General features: G+C 47.7%; 2 protein-coding genes across 8 annotated transcripts in view; one reads left to right on the forward strand and one right to left on the reverse strand.

Annotated features, from left to right (window-relative positions):
• The window catches only part of LOC116848197 (protein ABHD13), a 183,002-nt gene that overhangs the window by 154,200 nt on the left and 8,127 nt on the right, over positions 1–20,675 (reverse strand). The gene's annotated exons all lie outside the window — the stretch shown is intronic.
• The window catches only part of LOC116848194 (transcription factor Sp9-like), a 131,998-nt gene that overhangs the window by 58,506 nt on the left and 52,817 nt on the right, over positions 1–20,675 (forward strand). Inside the window, exon 1 of one of the 7 annotated variants that reach the window (XM_032824030.1) lies at positions 6,671–7,658. The exons of 5 other annotated variants lie outside the window; for them this stretch is intronic. In XM_032824030.1, the coding sequence (XP_032679921.1) occupies positions 7,545–7,658 (114 nt within the window). In that variant the 5' untranslated portion in view covers positions 6,671–7,544. Of the gene's footprint in view, positions 1–6,670; positions 7,659–17,766; positions 18,564–20,675 lie in introns of those variants that run through there. One more of the 7 variants, XM_032824031.1, reaches the window with a different exon arrangement.

The raw sequence follows: 20,675 nt of genomic DNA on the forward strand, positions 1-20,675 counted from the left end.
CTCTCTCTCTCTCTCTCTCTCTCTCTCTCTCTCTCTCTCTCTCTCTCTCTCTCTCTCTCTCTCGGTCGCGCGATAAGATCGTCAAACTCGTTTCGCCGATTAAAAGTGAGTCGCCCCCGACGTGACGGCATAGGCGGGATAATTAATTTCGCGATGCAATCCGCGATGCATGCCAGCGCGAGCACCGATTTTCCCCGATATCAGCTTTTTGCGCCGATATAATTTTCAGTGCATCAAAATGGCTCCGAAATGACTCCTCTCTTTTTCTCGGCGCCGATCCCGTTCTATGTATCTCAACACTTTGATCTCGCGCGCACTTTGTCACGCTCGACGTTCGTCTCCGCGCCGCGACGCAGAATCACGCGCCTACCCGACAAAATGTCGAGACGCACGTAGCGGCAGCACGACGGGCGCGTTTCGCGCCGTATATAATGCGAACGGCGCAGAAGGACGGCGGGAAAGAGGGAGAGGCAGCAAAACGACAGTCGAGTGTGTTTTAGGGTACGAGGGCAGCCGCCGCCTCCTCCTCGCCGTTTTCTTCCACCCGATTAGGTTCCCACATGCTACGAAGCCACCCCCGCGAAATGCACACGCGCACACACGCGCACGCAGCAGCACGGACACACGCACGTGGGACAACATCGACAGGGATTCTGGGGCCCACTCGCACGTAGCTGTGCGCGCGAGTTTGGCTCTCGCTCGGCATAAGCAACGTTTCGACGTTGTTTTTTGTGTCTGGCGGGCCCTTCGCTGGCCGGGTCCGCCACGATTTAGTGGCCCTAATTGCAGGGTACAGCTATTTAATTACCGGGTTCGGGGCCCCGCCGCGGCCCCGTCTCCGGACCCCTACACGCCCGAGCCAAAATGCGAGTACATTCGTACGGCGAGAACACGTAGATACGGCGTCCACGGCCGCAGTCCACCCACAAAGCAGCGAGAGAGAAAGAGAGAGGGAGAGACGATTCCTGAAGACGGCGCGGAGAACGCGAGGATTTGCCGATAGGCGCCGCGTTGCGCCAAACTGAACCGCGTCGAGCTTAAATCGCGCCGCGTCCGTCCGGAACGAGAGCCGCTCGCGGGCCCGGCTCGCTCAATTTCGATCGGCACCGAGATTTCGATTCGAGATATCGAGATTTCGTGTGCGTGCACGATCGGCCACACCGCGGCCAATCTAGACGCCTCGGCACTCTACCCCGATCGTCCCGAATGCACCTGAGTATCTAAGCGTGGGTCGAGGTTCCCTGCGCGTTGCGGCCGAAAAATAATCGCAGAACGCAACGATTTCACGTCGAATACGAACCGTTATTACTGAGTAATCACTTGTCAAGACTGCCACGCTTTCCACTAGTTACTTCAAAAATTAAAAGTTAGAGTTTAAATAAAAGCAATATTGCAACAAGATCTCAGATATCCCATTAGAAAGTTTCAATATTTCGAGATATGACAAATAATTGCAACTCATGATGCATGCTACTCGTGTCATTGCCTCGATATCTGTCATACATTTAATCTGTTATATGCAATTGGTCATATCTTAAGCGTAAATTCATGAAACGCGATAGTGTTACAATATCGATCACTCCATGGCAGTCAACATGCCGACAGGAAAGGAGAAATTATGTAGCCACATAACAAATAAATCCAAATAAGCTTTCATGTGTGTCACAACGTGAGATAATCAATAATAGAAAAAAAAAAACTTCACAGTATTTTTAATTAAATTTATGATGCACAAATATATATTCTCTGTATCTTGTGAACTAATTATAATATTTCAATAATTTCTTTTGAAATTAATAGAGCAACGCGTTTACTGAAAGTTACTTTCGGATTTTTTTGTTACATAACATTGTTTCAAGGTGTATGAGTGTTACGAGTAAATCATACATTACAAGGGATGCAAGCTTTACGCAAGGATTAGTAAAGTTGCTGGCAAATTTATGTACATCCGTCTACTTAGCATGAAGCACGATGAAAGAAATAAGAAATGACGGAGCGAGATCTCGTCGGAGAGAATCTGGTCGAGTTCGCAAGCCGCGGGAAGACCCCGTCGCGAAGACGTTGGCGACGACGACAACGACGTTTCTTCGCCGCGAAGAGGAAGACGCGTTCGACGACCTACCTCGGGCAAGGTGGGAATCATAAATCCCTGTCGATGAAACGAATCGAGGAAACGGCACTCGATTCCGTCCGCCGCGCGGAATCTTTTAATCGTCGCTAATAACAGGGTGCGCGCGGCCGGTAAGAAACACGGAACGCCGCGCGCATCTCCGGCGCGCGGGGCCCTATCGAGTGATTGATAAGTCCATAAAGCATCCTTCGCTCCTCTCGTAATCTTCGTTTGGTCCGCTGGTGTCGATCAACACACCGGCGGTGGCGGTGCCAGTGGTTTGTGGTGGTTGTGCGATGCTTGTGGTGGTTATATGATGGTGGTGGTGGTCGAGATTGCGGTTATGCCGAACGAATACGCAGCGTGCCCCGTGTGCGTGCAGTGTTTTTTGGCCGCGGGTGACGCGGTGACGAGATGATGACCCACCCGAAGTCGGAGAATCATCATGATTACCCCGCCCGCGTAACTCGTAATGCGGACGAAACCACCCGAGCAACTGCCACCGTTGCGCGCCTCTCTCTTCCTCACGGTATCCTCTTATTTTCCCTCCGTCACCCTGCGCGCTCCACGCTACCGGCCGTTTCAGCGCAGATTTCTATTATTAGGCCGACAGGAACTAACCAACTATCCCCGTCTCTTTCCGAGCTTTCGTCCGCGTGACCGACGGGAGCGATCGATGAAGAGGACGACGCGCGATTTCGTACGCAAATCTCGCGATGGATCTCCGAGCTTTCGCAACGGCGAGAAACGCTTTTCTCTCTCAGAGCAGAGAGAGAGAGAGAGAGAGAGAGAGAGATGAATTCGCTTAGCTACGCAAACGACCGGCGCCGCGACGACCTATCTATCCCTTTCTCTCGTTTTCTGCGAAACGTCATGGAACCAACGAACGCGAGAGAGCGAGCGCGCACGGTCGATTAGTCGGTACACACAGCGACGAGAGAGCTCTTCCCGCCCTTGGGAATACGCGAGAGAGTTTTAATTGTAGACCACGGTCCATAGGGGGAGGCTATTATTCTTTCTCTCGTCGGTAACGCGGCGATCCGCTTCTCTCCTAAGACGCGAAGAACAGGGATGAGAGGAAGGAGGGTGAACAAGAGAGAGAGAAGGAAAAAGAGAGAGAAAGATGTAATAACAGACCGTCGGCCCGTCTCGGAAGAAACAGCCATTCGTTGTTTTCGTCCGTCTGTCCGTCTATCCGTCTGGCAGTTTCATATCCACGAGAGAACGCACCAGAGAGTCTCGGCCGACACAATTTTTCATCGCTCACCCCCTCGTCCGATTTCTCCGCCATCGCCGCGGAGAGCGCGCCTCTCTTTCGCAACGTTGCTATCTCGCTTTTTCGTTCGCTTTCTCTCTCGTTCTTTCTCTAGACCCGCCCGCCCTCTCAACGTCGTTTATCATCCCTCAAACGCCGATCGACGTTTATTCCCTTTTCGGGAAAGCTCGTTGGCGCCACCTGGCCTCGCGCCACGTGCGTCGATCAACCCTAACGAACGCTTTTCGCTTTCCATGCCCGAGCGCGATTCAACTGTCGCTCATCAATCGATAGCGGAGTTTTAGAACGTGATAACGTCGGAAAAGGTTTAAAATTTTGATCGTAATTAGACACTTAGATACGGAGAGAATTTTGTAGTAAAAATTATTATATGTTGTAGGGATAAATAGGTCGACATTCTGTCGTAACTGACTATCCTTTTATCTCACATGTGTTACTCATATTTCAGGAATTATAAAATGTTATTAAAAATATCGCTATATTTGCGAAATTGACAGTCTGACAATCTATTTCTGTACTACTGAAAACATAGCATAATTTAAAAGAATTTATATGAAAAGAAACTATAATATTTTCTTCATAAAGAAACTTTGATTACGAAAATTAGACAATAATCACAATTTTAATTTCTCATTAATAAATGATGTTTCCCACGTCGAATGAAACGAAAATATCGCAAACACGTCATCCTCTCTAACGCTAGGAAATACGGTACACTGCGCGTATACACGGGAGGCGCGCGAGGGGGTGGAAGAAGAACACGCGGAGCTCGACGGCGCACCCTTAGCGTTGCCGAAACAATCCTTTGGACCCTTTCTCGGCCGCACGGCGGCTCAATAGAAATCACACGCGGTTCCCACTGTATCGAGTTACAGACGCGAGAGACAGACGGAGGAAGAAGAATGAAATACCGTCAGTATTATGTGTTCTTGAAGAACGGGTTCATTCAAACGACGATTCTCCCGTTCACCCTTCTACCCTCGTAGTCGCCTTCGTTAGCCGCCTTAATATGTAACTCAGCGATAAATGTCGCTCATTTCAAGCTGATCATGTATCGGTCATGTTCATCGTCGCGATGGAAGTATAATGGCGCCTCTCAAAAATCGGGAGAGATAATATACGCGCGAATCCATAAACACACACATTTGTATTATATCTTCCACAATAGCCTCTGAGAATTGTCACGCAATTACCATTTTTCTAAAGAAACGTTCAATTTCTCGTCCTAACAATAAAATTCATGCTGATCACCCACGTTTCTTCCCGAGACATGGCCGCTCGGGGGTTGAAGCGTATTCCGGAAAATTTCGCGTGATGCGGCATCCGCGAGTAATTTTCACCTAATGTATCCGATAACATATAATTTCGGACTGTTACCGCAAAAAAATAAAATGAGAATAAAATAAAATAAAAATCCTAGAGCGTAGAAACTTTAAAGTTATCTATCGGATTTTCTAAAATGAGATGTGCGACATTAAACCCTTTTATCCCTGAATATTTCTTTATGACTATTTCAATCTTTAACAAACTATTAACACAAATTAATTAATTTTATTAATAAAAATTATAACATGCTATATTGTTCAGGCGACAATATTAGTAACGATAAATCTTAATTAATACAAGACAAACAGTAGATTTGGGACTTCTGTGAAAAATATACTGTCCTCGCAGCAGTGAGAGGATTAAAAAGGTTCACTCATCGCCTACAATTTCGTGTGTCTTTCGCCGATAATGCGAGGATAAGCCAAACGACGCGACGCGCCTAATTGACTCGTATATGTTTTCGTGAGAATTTTTTGAGAAACGCGCTAACGCATCCACGTGATGAACGGCACACGAGTGATTTCAATTTATCTCGGCCAATGAGATAACCGCGTGCGTATGAACGTACATACGTCTGCGATCGTTTACGCGAGAGAGCGAGCCACCAGCGAACCGTTATTATTGACTCGGCAATAATGCATCGGATAACCGTGCCACAGCTGTAATTTTGTATTAACGATAATTATATCGTTAAAATTTATGTACCGACGATACGCTATCTCGTTATTTATGATATCAATTTAGCGCCCGAAGACGCAGGAGAGACCCGTGTGCAGTGCGCGAGAAGGCTCGACTTATTATTAAAACCGATATCTCGCTCTTCGAGAACGTCGCTATCTCTGCTCGCGCATATTCGTTTACCCTATTCATTACTAGATCATTAAACGGAATACACGCCTGTCGTTATGGACAAGCGTCAAGTACACGTGATATTAAAAACTAACATCTCTATCATAGCAATAACTCTATCGTTCGTGCTTCCGCTCGAAAACTGAAGCGTCTTTCCGCAGAATCTATCGAAGCGCGGCGAAAAGGTAACCATCGATTTACGCGATTATCGGATTAATACACGGGGATAATTGCAAAATAAAAAAAGTGCGGTTGGTGTAGGGGCTGACTCGTTCCCGAAGTACACATTTCGGCGCGTAACAGTATCAATGGACAGCCCAAGAGATAGAATGAGAGACAGAGATAAAAAAGAGAAAGACCGAGGATTCCATTGACGTGTCGAAGGCGTCGCTGAGCGCTGCGGATACGGTATCATTTTCCGTAGCGAAGGATTGCTATTAACTAATGTAAAATCGAGAAACCTGTTCTTCGGCGTAACGACACACTAATATCTCTCCAACCTAGTCATTGTAGTTCCCCCACTGCTCTGTGGGCCCCGCGACAGGCCCCGAAGACTCTCGCGTGATCCTGCGGACTTGCTCACGAGTACCGATCGAGTGGAAGAGAGCAACGAGTAGGGACAGAGTACGAAGAAAAAGAAAATGAAGAAATAAGAGAGAGAGAGAGAGAGAGAGAGAGAGAGAAAGAGAGAGAGAGAAGAAGAAGAAGACGCAACGGACAATGAGATCGTGAGAAGGCAAAGGATACACAAGCACAGACGAAGAAGAAGAGGACGAAGAGTCGGGACTGCGAAGGGGCGACAGAGGGAGACCGACCGAAGAAGAAAAGGACGCGGAGGAACAAGAAGAGCAAAAGACGAGGAAGACGAAGTGGCGGCGGCAGCGGACGCTGCGCTGGAACCACGTGATCGTAGAGCGTTTTAATTGGTCGGGAGCGCGATCCTCGCCGCGATGGAGGGAGCACGAGAGATAACCAGGCAAGAGGGAGGGATATAGAGGGGGGCCGAAGTGGAGGGACCAAGGGGGTGACCCGCTGCCGACGGCGGGGTAGGGAAGAATGAACACGGCGTTCGTTAGGGTTGCAACGTGGATTAGACTATCGCGAGGTCGACGAGGAGGACCACTGCGAGGGCGGGCGTTGTTTCTGCCCCACCAGCAGCAACACCTTCCAGGATGGAAACGTACTCGCGAGGTTCCTTAGGAACGACCACTCGACGCACTCTCCTGGGGCACGCGCACGCACGCACGACTCACGCATACACACACACACACACACACAACCGTGTACTCGCGCCGATAGGAGGGCGGCGGGAAGAGGGAGAGACATGAAGAGCGAGCGAGAGAGACATGAGTACCAGAAAGAGATAGGTAAAGAGAGAGAAAGACGAGAGAAAGGGAGAGACCGAGAGAAAGAGAGACACCGATACGGCTCGCCTCCGTAGCTGGGCGCTCCTCTTCTACGTGGGGGACGAAAAAGCTCAGTTATAATTGTTGCACGCCGCGAGGTGCATCTCGGCTCCCTCCGATAATTGTTACCTCCTTCCGCGTGGCAACTGACGCGCGACGTCGCGCGGAAACGTGTACCCGACGACGACGTCATCCACGGCGAGTGAGAATCCGCGATCGTCGCGTGTCCTCGAGCGACTCTCCTCGTTATCGACTGACCGACCTCCGCCACCGTTCACGAGCGACGGTGGCGGCTGCAGAAATTACTGTGATTACAACGCCGGGATATACGAGGGCTCGCGGGGGAGAGCGCGCGCTTCGCGCTGCGCCTTCACGTCGTTAAGAAAGCGTCTCCACGTCGCATCTCTTCTCGCCCGAACAGAACATCGCGACCTCGCAGGATCAAGTGGTCGCGATCGTCGAAGGAACGGAGAACCGAAGGTCGGAGTGGATGTAATCTTATTGTTGCGGGGTCGGACGCGGTGGAAGGAACCTTGGAGCAGCAGCGTGCGCGGTCCCGCGGGCGCAAGTACCGGAGATGAATTGCGCGTACCAATATTCGCACAACGGCCACCCACAAAACGTCATGACGATCGCGCCGACGGCGCCGCAGCAGGGACTGCATCCCGCGCAGGACACTGAGTATCTCGAGGTAAGACGTCAAGGGGAACGTCGTGTACTCTCTAAATTTCTTGGAGCAGAGTATCGCTTGAAAAACAAGCCGAATCACTTGAGTTATCTTTCACGCTCACAGAATAAATCCTCTATTCTATCCTGAAAGACTGATGCGTAAACTTTACATCAACTTTGAGTATATTACAAGATTCAGCAATGTTACACAACAGTATTTTCTCTGTCGTTTCAAATGAAAATGCGATGTGACAGTTCAAGTGTGTCATTTTTCATTCCTTGCAGGCTGAATTTACGTCATTTAAAACGTTTAAACGACATGTAAATTACAATTTAAACATGTTAAATAACTTAAAATGATAAGAAACTTGCAAAAAATTCAGAAAAATAACACACTTAGATTTACAGTGTACTGTTACTTTTCACTTCAAGACATGAGAGACAAGAGAGTAAACGGACAATGCTCGAGTACAACGCGCGACAAATATCTTTTCCTCCTCCAATTCTCTGTATCTCTACCTCTGTTAATCGAAGATGACATCTCTACCTCTGTTCCTGTGTTCTCTGTTCACCGAAGTTCATCAAAAGAGACGAGAGATGATTTCGGCGACGGACAAGTGCGTAAGAGCGAGCGAGAAGCAACTGATTAAACCCGCGCGACGACTACAACACCCTTCGCGACGTCCTCCGCGACGGATCCTGGGCGGTCCCGAAGCGTCCCCTCGTTAATTGTTCATCTCCCGACACGCAGTCGAGGGTGCCAGGTTCGAAACCAGCCATTTTCGATCAACGCACCGGGGCAATTCGTTGGGAGATTCGCGGATAGGAAAACTCGATTCGTCCGATTGCCAATCGAATGATCGTTCGAATTGAATTTCTCACGGATGGAGGTGTGGATAACGGCCTCAATTGCCGCTTGGATAACAAATACGCGCTCTTGATTGAATTCGCGAATTTCTCGTCGCGTAAACGTGATGGACGGGTGGCTCACAAATCGCGAATGAATTTCGATTACGAGTAGATTGCTGAAGAATGAAAAAGAGAGGAAGCAGCATTTATTTAACGCTCTGAGATAGTCCTCTAATCACAATACAAAATTATTATTAATCTACAGGATTAATTACTCGATATAATACGTACACAAACATACGACATGATAAGAGAGAAAGTTAAAGAGACGGAGCTTTCGTCTACTCAAAGCGCTTGTTAACGATCGAGGAAACGCCGACATGCCAACAATAAATCGCGGCCGATCGACTCGCGCGAAAGGCCCCGCGAAAAAAGTGAGCTTTCACGCGGTCGAGGAGGCGACGAACGAGCCGAATCGACACTGGCCGTGGAACCGAGCAGGAAGGTGGAGGTAGATGGAAAGAGAGACGTAGCTGGGGGATATTAATATAAGGGCTCGATACGTAATTATAGTGATTACCGTATTGCCGGGGGGCGGACGAGGGCGTCCCTCAGTTTGCACGTCATTTCACGATCTCAACTTCCAGCGAACATGCGCGCGAATTTGTCGGCGGTCCTCGGTCCGGGTTAATTGTTTCCCCCTTTTGCGCTCAACTTTCGCGGCGCACCGTTGCCGCAGACGGGACTTTCTTCGTATTTCGAACGCGTGCGCTTCCGAGAGACGAAGAAAAAGGACAGGAACATACGTCGAACGTGTGCTCAGGGACACTTTTAAAAAACGCGACGTCTCACCTCCTCGGAAGTCACTCCCTGCGCGTAATCTCATTTTTTCCCGAAAATCACGTTTACTTTTCTAAGGCAGAGTTAAACACCAAATTATTGACATTCCATTGGGCACTGACACTCTGAAAATAAACCTTTTCCTCGAGACCAGCACATTGCAGTTTAACTTCTTGGCTGCACTCTACAGTTCTAAAAGAGAACTGCTGAAACCAATTGCCTTTGGTCACATCAAAAACCAAAGTCAATGGCCAAGGAGAAATTCGACTTTGCTCTATGCAATGAGCCGAATCGAACGCTACTCACCCGCATTGAGAAAAAAATGGTTGACCTAACAAAATTACTATTATTATACTATTATTGTTGGTCCCAACCATATTTTTGGTTGTTCTAATGCGAAAATGGTAGTAGTAACATGTATATAAGATTATTCGCAAACATTATATTAGAATTTAATTAAAAATAGTGGGGCCATGATTTGTACCAATTATTTCTCTACATCATTATAGTTACAAGTATCAAACATTCTTCAGTGCACGCGAAAATCAAACGCTTGTATGATAATTCGCATCGCGATGAGACGACCGTCTTGTTCGTCTTTCGAACGACGCGAAAAAATACAAGGGTAATTTCTTCGATCAGGGCGGGTTGCCCACCAATTATGATAATCACGAGATCCGCAATGTTGCATGTTCGCGCGTCAAAGTCGGCTTTTTAGGCGTCGCGCGTCAATCGACAATTCCGATGTGCTTCACGAAGTAGTTAATCGTCGACAGTCCTCTGTCTTCCACCACACGGTTGTTAACACGATTATCATTAATTACAGCGACGCGTGCATCGGATTCACCTCTCTTTCCGTTTCTCTCGCAGTTTTGAACGCCATTCAAACGCCGGCGTCTCTTATATGTGCCAACGCAGAAATCTCTCGCGTTCGAGCAGCATCCTTTCATAACCTGCGATAACTAATCCGTATTACTTTCTCTCTCCGCGGGTTATTAAGGAATCACAATCTCCTTCGCGCTGTTTCCCTCGCACGCGCTTAAATGTCACACCTAATTTACCCCGGGATTATGCATGCGCGAACGCGCTCCGGCGCGGCCAACTGCTTACTTGCTCACGTTACCGACGAAGAAAAAGTCCATTGCGCCGTAACGCCGACATTATTTTAATTACACCCGCACACGGTATTTCGCGTATTCCCGTGCGCGAGTCGCGGCTGAGCGCGAACGAGAGGAACATATCGACCGGCGCGTTAACCGAGGTAAAAACCGCCGCGAACCGCTCGCGGTTGAACGTGCGGAACGCGCTTTACAAGAGACCAAGTGCGCGAATTAAATCTGCGCGGTGAGAGCCGCGTTTTATTTATCTTATCTGCATCTAACGTCGCCGCCGACAGAATATACTTCAGGAACACGAGCAGCAGGAAGGAGAAGAGAAAGAGGAGGCTAATAGCAGCAACGAGGGAGAGGAGGAGGGGGACAGAGGTGATATAAATCGAGGGAAGATATTTATTCCGATCGAGCCCTTCCTGAAATAGGGTGCGCCTTATTTGCGTCGCCTCCTGACGTCGCCGCGGTCGGTCGGCGGAAAAGAGCGACGCGTGAATTACGGACGCGGGTCGTCTCTCCTCCACCTCCTCTGCCTTCTGCACCTTTTGCTCCCCGCAGAACACCCCATAAATCTGACCAGCGGGCGAGGTGGAAGGAGGGAGGCGGACGGGAGAGAAGTCCTCTCTATCCCCGCAGCACGATGTAGACAGAATCTCGACTTACTCCCCGGCTTACATCGCGGCCACGGCGGCGAGTTCGTAAATCAGCTCTACCCGGGACGAGTTTCTTTTCCTTGTCCTGTTTTCCCGGCGAGGCGCGGCCCGACGCGCTGCTTAAAAGCCTCGTATCTTCCGCGCGATTTCGCGATATAGCGCGCGTACTTGCGAACATCGGCGACGACGGAGGCGTTCGATACAAGATATCGAGTTTATGGCCGCCACGCCAGTTGACGCCACGCTCGATGTCGTTTTTCAAAAGTCCATGTTGCATCGGGCATCGCTCCCGCAGGGAGCACCAAAAAAGCATACAAAGCTTTTAAAGATCTTACAAAAAAGGCCAACTCGCATAGAAAATTTCTTGGGAAATTTTACTAATTGGGATCTAGTTGGAATTCAGCCCGATTTCCCAAAATAACTGTAGATTCTAGATAGAAACATAATGTTTCGAATATACGATTCTAAGTGGGGAGATCCAAAGTTTTCCCAATATTTTTTCTAGTTTTCATTTTACGTTAGAATTGAATAAAACACATTAGCTTTCCAAATAATTTTCTTCATACAGCAAAATACTCGGGATATTTTAAAAATATCTTATCCTTTGATATTTTATTCTATTACAATACAATAGTTGATATAAAAATGGGATTTCCCGTTTGATACCAAAAATAAACATTACCTACTGAAAAGAGCGCAAGTATCGTAGAAGGATAATCAATTTTAATACAAATTTGGGCGTTTTAATCGGAACTTATGCTGGGAAAATTTGGGAAATTTCTATGCCGAAAACATCCTCCAGTAAACTAGTAAATATTGAGAATAAATGTTCCCTACCTGACACTGAAATAATATGGTCTATAGATGGAGAGACGAAGTTTCTAGCCAACGTCAATAAAAAGAAAAAGAAGAAAGTCCACGTAAAAGAAGAGAACGCAACTGGCAAAAGCCTTAGATGATAAATATTGCGCACATTGGTCGAAACGATTCCACGGAATTTCCAAAATAACGCGAACTCCGACGACGTTGTCTTCGTCGAGGCACCGCACACGTAACTTCACGACGGGTACCGGGGCGTCAATGAACCGCGTCCGTCGGCCCGGTTTCGGCAAAGGCTTTACACACGCTGTTAGTAGATAGTAGACAAGATCTCGCTCCAACTTGGTAAGGTGAATCTTCATTTTCGGCGCTGCCAGCCGTCGCGCGCGGAGCTGGCTGCTCGGTAATTATTAGTCCATCAGCATCTCTCGATGACCACATGGCCGTGCGAGAGAGAGAGAGCCAGCGAGCGACGAGAGCCTCGAGAAAGAGGGAAGGAGAGAGAGAGAGAGAGAGAAAGAGAGAGACAGAAAGAGAGAGAGAGCTGATCCTAGCGCGGGACCATCTCCTCGCTACGCGAGACCGCCCTGTCATTATCCGCCCCCATGAGGCCCCTAGGCCCCATTTCCCTTTCAACCCCATGGCCCATCTCTGCCAATCAACGATCCATCATCGAGAGATGCTCGATACATAGAGTACGGCCACAGCGACGGGTCGATCTATCGCGCCGCCGAGAAGACGCGTCGCGACGCGTCACACAGCAGGTCGATATATCGACGCTAATCAATTTTTCAACGAGACTAGAGATGGGATATCCATACATTAACGTCGAATTAAACGTCCGTCCACTCTGAGAATGAATGTGAGAGAGAGAGAGAGAGAGAGAGAGAAAGAGAGAGAGACTGAGTACCGAGCGAACGATTTATCTTCCGGTGGTTCGTTCGCGTGCTTCGAAGCGGAAGGGGGTTCACCGCTCGCGGTCGCAATAAATCCGAGGGAACGGCGCGCACTCGCGCCCGCTCGTTCTCTCGTGCGGGAGAATCTGAAAACGAGGAAACTCGATAGCCAGCTACTGGAGCGGCCTCCACGCTCTCGCTGGCCCAAACGCCATTTGTCCTTGCCGCGAGCGTTAACGCCCGTCTTTGATTCGGTTCATTGTAAAACATCCCTTTTCGCACCCTCCTCCCGCGCTCGCTCGCGCGCGCGAGCGAGACGGCAAACGCGAGCGCACCCACACCGGCCCTTCTACTCTGCTCTACTCCGCGATACGCAAGGGCGTGGGCGGGTCGCACCTTTTGTGCGCCGGTGGCACGCGATGTACGCATAATCGCCGCCAGGATTCGTAGCGCGGGTGCCGGCTGGCCGATAACGTCCCCTCGTCGTTCTGCGAACCTATTCCTTTCTCACCTCCTCGAGACGCGCGTCTATCGATTACCTGGACGCGCGTCTATCGAAGGGTACAGCTCAAGTATTATCTCGCCAATGTGACGGTATACGGAATCACGCCGACCAGATGATGCTACTTTGTAACGGACGACGGCACTCCTAATCGAAACCCTCAAGAACGCACCGATGCGATCGAGCCTCTGATACCAAATTGATAATGATAATAATAATAGTGATTAACGAAATCTAGGAAGGTCAGTAAGAGCCATCGCGGATCTTGGTGCGAAATTTAACTTATTTTTCGTGAGGATAAACGATGATAATAATGATGTTAACGTTTAACTCTCATCGAAATGAAGAAAATTACAAAAAAAAAGGAACTGATCAGTTTCATTTCTAAGAGGTTCAATTATTATTAGTTAAAATTATATCAAGTGTGACAAGGTTGGCAAAGAATCAAAGAATGATCAATTCAGGGACTGAACAAATTTGAATAAAAAATTTACACTGACGTGAATTTTTGTTTTATTACACGTGAAACACAGTTCATCATTCTATCTGAATATTCACAGCACAGTCACGTCGAAAGCCGCGAGTCGTCATCGAATTCGACGTTGGCAACCCTTTCGAACGAGTTCTCGGTGAGGTGTCACCGAGGCCCGGTGAGAAATCGCGTCTAAATTGCCCGCGCGAATCACGACGGGGACTAAGGCGAGCGTCCGCTCGTTGCGCGCTCGGCCGGCCGGGAATGGTTATGAATGGACCACGATTAGCCGGTCGCCTCGCCGTAGTGGCGCCGTACCACGCCACGGACTTCTTCCATTATGGAAAATTAGGTCCTAATGCGACCTCGACCCGTCGCTCGCGTCTCCATCGCCCATTGGCGTAGGAAGGTAGACTGTGGTTCCGTTAAACGGTGGAAAATATGGCGACGCTCTCACGATTTAGTATCCAAAATATTCATGAACTTAGGGGGCCAACAAAAACGCAAATACGAACGCGTTTTAATCGAGTATAAATTACCCTGCCTATGTGCGATCGTTTATGGATAAATTCAGAGAAGACGATAGCGCCAACCGTCTCTAATTAGAAGACTTAATGAACTCGTTAAAAGACTTAGCAACCGGTTGCCGAGGATTACTAAGTTTATGAAGCGATTCTGTTAGCGCGATTCGATCGTAAAGACGAAGTGGGTACCATAAAGCGGCGGCATTCACTCGCCAAACGACAAACGGAGTATACCAGCTCGATAAAGGATGGTCATCTCGATCCATGAATTATAGATACCGGGTTATTGCTGTACGATACAATAAAGTTTCATTTTCTCGGACAATTTCTGATGTCAACGGAGGGATATTCTTGACTTCTTTGTCCACTTGAGGAGTCAACGTGGCACGTATTCGAGGAGTCTTTACATATGCCTTAACATTACAACTAGAGTTACTTTCACAACTTTCAACCCTACACACCGCAAGCGCGTATATACATCAAGCAGTAAAATGCAATAAACTTTAGTAACAGAATGTCAACGCATTATTAATCAATCAAGAAGATCCAACGTTGTCGCCCGACTGACATTCTTGTTTTAACGATTTAAGGATAAAATAAAAGAATTAAAATAAAAGAAGGTGAGAATCGAACAATACTGAAAACGACGCATTAACGTAAACTTGCATAAAAACAGGCCGGTGAAAAATATGCTCCGCTGAATAAAAAATGGTTAATCTCACTAAAATTATAGTCATTTTCTGTAGCTATTATATGTTATAACTGTTTTAAGAAGAAAGTAATATATACATTAAGAAAAAAAAATTTTTTAATATTCATTCGATGAATACAAATGTTGACTTAAATAAAAATTCCTTTATTTAAGTATAACAAACAATTGCTTTCATGAAAATCTAAAGTTTAAAAAGAAAATATATTTTCTTTTATTTAGAAAATATTTTGTATTGATGTTATATAGCAAATATATGTTATTAGTATCCACCGAAAAAATATTGTTTATTACTTAGATATTTTTTATAACAGCAAATATGCATCATAAATATCATAAGGAAAAACTACGGTCACCCTAAAAATGATTATCCTAAGTTGTATATCAAAACGTTCTTTTTTAAAGAGAATTTAATAAAAACTTATAGTTAATCAATAAAATGTATAGCTTATATTTGAAAGGACCATTTGAAAAGTAACTCCGTATATAATTCCGTTACCATGTAATTATAGTCGCAAATAATACAAATATTTTCTTCTGAGTGCCGTTGATGCTCAAGATGGCCGATGTCAGGGCACATATTAACGAGAATGAGAAAGAAACGCACCGCTCGCGCGGAATACGCCACTGAAACACTTCCCCGAGCGTGTTCCACTTTGCAAGACCCAGCCGATAACATTTGAAATTCAAAGCGCACGATTAAAATCGCATTAGGTTCTACGCGTACTCTCTCGCGCGGTCCTCGTTGAAAGCGACGTTGCGATGCCGCTGCTTTTAACACACAACCCCACGAAACAAAACCCCGCGCTCGTTTCGCAAAACCGAGGAAGCGCGAGCGAATTACGGTCGTCGGTGTCGTTTTCTTCGCGGATGATAACACGATCCAGCAGGGCGTGTTTTGCTTGCTTCTAACACAACTGTGATTTGCGACGTGAAAAGTTCCCGAGATTTACACTAGATTCTATCAAACGTCGGATACAGTCCCATTGCGTTTGTAAATGCGCTCATTAGCGCGCGGAATCTAATAGACTGATACCAAGCGCCGCGGTTTTTCTGCATCCCGACGGAGATATTAATGACGCGTATAGCAGCGTGATTTCGAAGCGATTTGCAATTATTTTCGCCAGCCGTGATAGATCGCCGATGGATACTGTCATCGTGGCGGCATTATCGCGCGGCTGCATGAACGGTGTCGAATGTCAATGCGTTCGTTCGCGCCTAACTGTGAGCATCGCCTAACGCGAGAAATAGCGCGAGAGAGCGCGGAGATCCGTTTGTGTTGTAAGAGCGAGTTAACGCGTGAATGCGCACGGAACGAACGTGAGTGCCGTTAGAATACCAATACGTTAAACGCGCGCGCGCGCGCGCGCGATCAAATGAAGATAAAGTAGGCTGTAATAGCTTTACTGCAATTAAGTGATTGTCCGAGAAAAAGAGCGCACACGCGCGCGCGAGAAACGCGAGTATAATAAAATATCGCATTTCGATTTCCAGCCGCAAAATGAGCGGTGAATATAATTCCATCAATAATACGTGTTCGTTCACCTTATATGTGCGCGTCTTCTTAATAGAGATTTTCTACTGAGATTTATGGGGTCTCGTATCGATCTAAACGCGGCGAGATACGTACGCGAGATGTAAACCTCGACGCAATTAATCGTCGGGCACGCCTGACGACTAACTCGATCGCGGATCAAAGTTAATGCACAAGAGAGAGAGAGAGAGGGGGAGGGCGAGTAAGAAAGGGGAAGAAAAGTCGTCTCAGGCTTCTCTCGCTGCAGCAGAATTCAATCCTCGCGTATCTCTCTCTGATTCGCATCAGCGACCGAAATAAAATCTCATTAAAAGCACGATCGCGTCTCGACGCAGCCAGCCAGGTTGGTAGGCAAACAGGCAGGCAAAGAGGGCAGAGAGAGAGAGAGAGAGAGAGAGAGGCGCGTTGTACAAAACAATTTGCATGTAATTTCCTGAACGCGCCGCGCATTAAGGATAATCCCGAACAAATAGCCTGAAACATTTAAAAAGTGATTACGGGGACGCAAGTCGTCAAACGCGATCGCTATTGCGTGGTCTCTCTGCTCTCTGTCTTTCTCGTGCGACCACGGGGTCTCCTACCCGCCGACAACGAGGTTAATATACCCAGATGCCTTCTCGTTCTTCCCTTTTTACCCTTTACCATCGGCACCGGGCGGTGCGGCGGCACGCACACGACCAACGAACGAACGAACGAACGAGCGCGATCGGAACGCGAAGCAGCGTGCGCGCGCGCGCGCGCGAAGAGCAGACCATCATCGGCCCGGATTCCCGATCTCGTCGCGTGTATCCTCGACTTCACGCTACATCGACTGCTTGGTCGCCGCGTATCGGTATTTAAATAGGGATACGCCGGCATAGAATATACCGTTATGTCAGACTCGCGCTCGCGAACCACCACGAGCGACGGAGGAGCGCCGATACGACTCCGGGTCACGTAAGCGAGCGAAAAAGGGGAAGCTCGTCGAGAGGGACCGCGGCGAGGTGGAGGAGAGGCCGGGAGGTGGAAAGTCCCCCTGGTTCGTTTCTATACGCCGAAGAGGAGAAGCCAAGAGTAGAGCCGCTCCAAGTCGCCGTCGTGGTCGTCACGAGTGCCTCCTTCCTCCGTCGGCCGGCTGCGCGCGCAATTCACTGCTGAATCGGGTCTATCAGGGTATCGCGTAGCGGGGATACCTTGATAGAACCAACAGAGAGCGAATGGAAGGAGCGAGGCCGGGTAGGAGTGAGACGGCAAACCGGTATAACCGCGGCGGTGGGAGCGAGTGAACTCCGAAGAGAGCCCGCGCACTGCGAGCGCACCAGGAGGTGGTGGAAGGCCACGGAGGGGACGAATAAAATCGAGGAAACCCAGCACAACATGTAGGCGTTGATGGGCGGCAACGAGCTCCGATGCATTCCCGCCCATCAAAGGATCCACCCCCTTTTTTGCCCGGGGGTCGCTGGGTTCTGGGCGATTCCCTTCCACCATATCCTCTCCCGTCTCTCCGGTCGAGAGACCAAGCCGCCCGGGTAGTCGGCAGTCTGTCACGGGGCGAAGAACGGGAACCACGGTGTACAACCCCGGCAGTTTTCCAACGAGAGGACTTTTTTCATTCCGAGAGTCGCGCGCGCGAAGGCCGCGCGAGAGGCCAACCGGGTCTCTTCAGCATCCTGCCATACCCTGCGACAACCGACGCGCGACGTCGCAGGCGGGTCGTCAGCAATTGTCATTAATTGACAACCGTTTCGAGCACTCGCTCGTCCGTGATACCGAGTGTAGTAGTAAGTGCGCGATCTAAAACAACGGCCACGACCACCAAGACTACCACGACTACAACGAGCGAGTAAACGAGCGACTCCTAAAGCGAGAGTTAGCAGAGGACCGCTCGTGTCAACTCATCGACTCTCGCGAAGCCCACGGAGGCCGAGTACGGCAGTCCCGGGTCGGCCTCGAGATGCTGACCGACATGACGCCGGCGGCGGCTGGTCAACTCTATCCCCAGCTACAGTCTATCGCGAAATCGCCGGTGCACGGACACGTGGTGAGTTCTCGCCCATTTTCCCGACTCGTACCACCGCGTCCTGTGTGTCGTCGTTCTATCTCGTCTGTCGGACACGGAAGTTTATGCCGCGACAGGAATGTTACTAGGTGCGATGTTGCGAATCGTCGGTGAACCATCGTTAATCATGAAAGAAGCCGACCACGGGTCGACGTCGGGTCGGACCCCCGCGTCGACCGCGTCATTTCCGTAAGCTTTTCCCGCGGTAAGACCGAGATGCAGCGGAACACCCGTCCCGAATCCCGGATAAAGATCTTAAGCCTGCCAGGTAGAACGCGATTGGCCAAGACCGCTACCGTCGGGTTCCCGACACTTTCGATAAGATCGCCAGGATCTCCGTCTATCTATTTCTCTCTCTTTCTCTTCCAAGTGAAACGTTTCAGACATCGACAATCATCTCTTAACGCCAGGTCAAACGTTACTGGCGATCTTCGGCGTCGATTTTCCGCGCAAGGGCAAGCTTCGAACAAATCGCTCGGAACAGCAAGACACGGAGAAACGGCTGATCGTCGATAAACGATTCCGACGCGATTGTTAATGAATCTTGCCCGCCTGGTCAATGACACGACAGTCCACGACAGTCTCTTGGCGATCAGTCGCGCGACGCGATAAAAACAGCGATTTATTTAACGCGTAATTCTATGGTAATTTTCTATTTCAACATACGGTGCCATTAACGGTGACAAATGACGGGATTGCGATTGTTATCTGTTCCTTGTGCGCGATATTTATTGATCGTGCGTTATTGCGCGGTTATCTGAAGTTGCGAGCTCAGATGACAATATTGGATGTCGCGCGTATGTCACTACAGCAATCAGAATGAGAGAACCGGTCGTAATTGTCGATTCTAATAATAACTCCATAAAATATAGAGCAATGCATTAATTCGCCGTTGTGCTTCGCATTTCCTTATCGAATAATTGCTCCTGGGTCAAGTTTATCTATGCAATTATCATTAACGATAATATTAATCATTCCTAAGGCCTAGAACGCTGCACGTGCTTCATATTACGCAATTACCCGCGAACCATGTCCGACGGTAAAATAATGAAAAAAGAAGCGAACAAGAGAAAGCTTCGAAAATGTTAAACGCGAGTCATAAATTCAGCAGTCCGTGCCACGCGCGAGCCCGATAACCTTTAATGCGATTCGCAATGTGAAAGTGATCAATGTGCAGAGTGTCATTGTCTGAGAGAAAGAGAAAATTTTCATACTTTATGGCGTCGCATCGCGTTGCCATGAGCAGCACCATCATAAGCCTCCCAGATCAACGTAAATATCTCAATCGCGCCAACGTAAAACGTCAAATCACCTCTGAGTATTTGAAGAATACGAAATGTTGACGGAGGATGAGAGTCTACACTGAGAAAAAAATGTTGACGTAATTAAAATTATAGTCATTTCCGGTGTAAACTACTTCCTCCTGTTGTCGCAACGAAAATGTTGTAATATGCAGAAAAAATGCAGATTAAATCGATAGGTTAACAAAAATTATATGCAGGAGAGAATCATTTTTATAAGTGTCATCATAATGTCAATAACAATAATCTCATATACGTATTACGGAAGAAAATGCTGTTGAATCAGTAGAATTGGTCAACATCGAGCCGTAGTTGGAATATTAACAGTGTTAGTGAAATTAATATACTCGAATTATTAAAGCAATATATGACGTATCTGTTTTTCTAACTCGAACATTGTTGTCAGTAACATATTGTTGTTGAATCAACAAGATTTGTTCCAACCATAAGCGCGCAATTGATCAAGTTTATTGATTCAACAGCATTCTTTCTTGTGTAGCAATATGAATATTAGGTTATTGTCATTGATATTAGAACAGTAATACTTGCTACAAAAATAATTCTCCTGGCTGTAACTTTTGTACTGCGCGATTTCAGTCGCGAGTGTAAAATAATATTTTCTTAGCGAAACATAAAGATTTTTTATGAAATTTTACCTCTACTTTCTAACATCTGTATATCTTGAAAGATCAGTTAAATACATATGTGGAAAATAAAACCCTATATATATATATATATATATATATATATATATATATATATATATATATATATATATATATATATATATATA

This window comes from Odontomachus brunneus, unplaced genomic scaffold (genome assembly GCF_010583005.1).
Source record: "Odontomachus brunneus isolate Ranch 3 - 2012 unplaced genomic scaffold, Obru_v1 Obru_scaffold_091, whole genome shotgun sequence".
NCBI lineage: Eukaryota > Metazoa > Arthropoda > Insecta > Hymenoptera > Formicidae > Odontomachus > Odontomachus brunneus.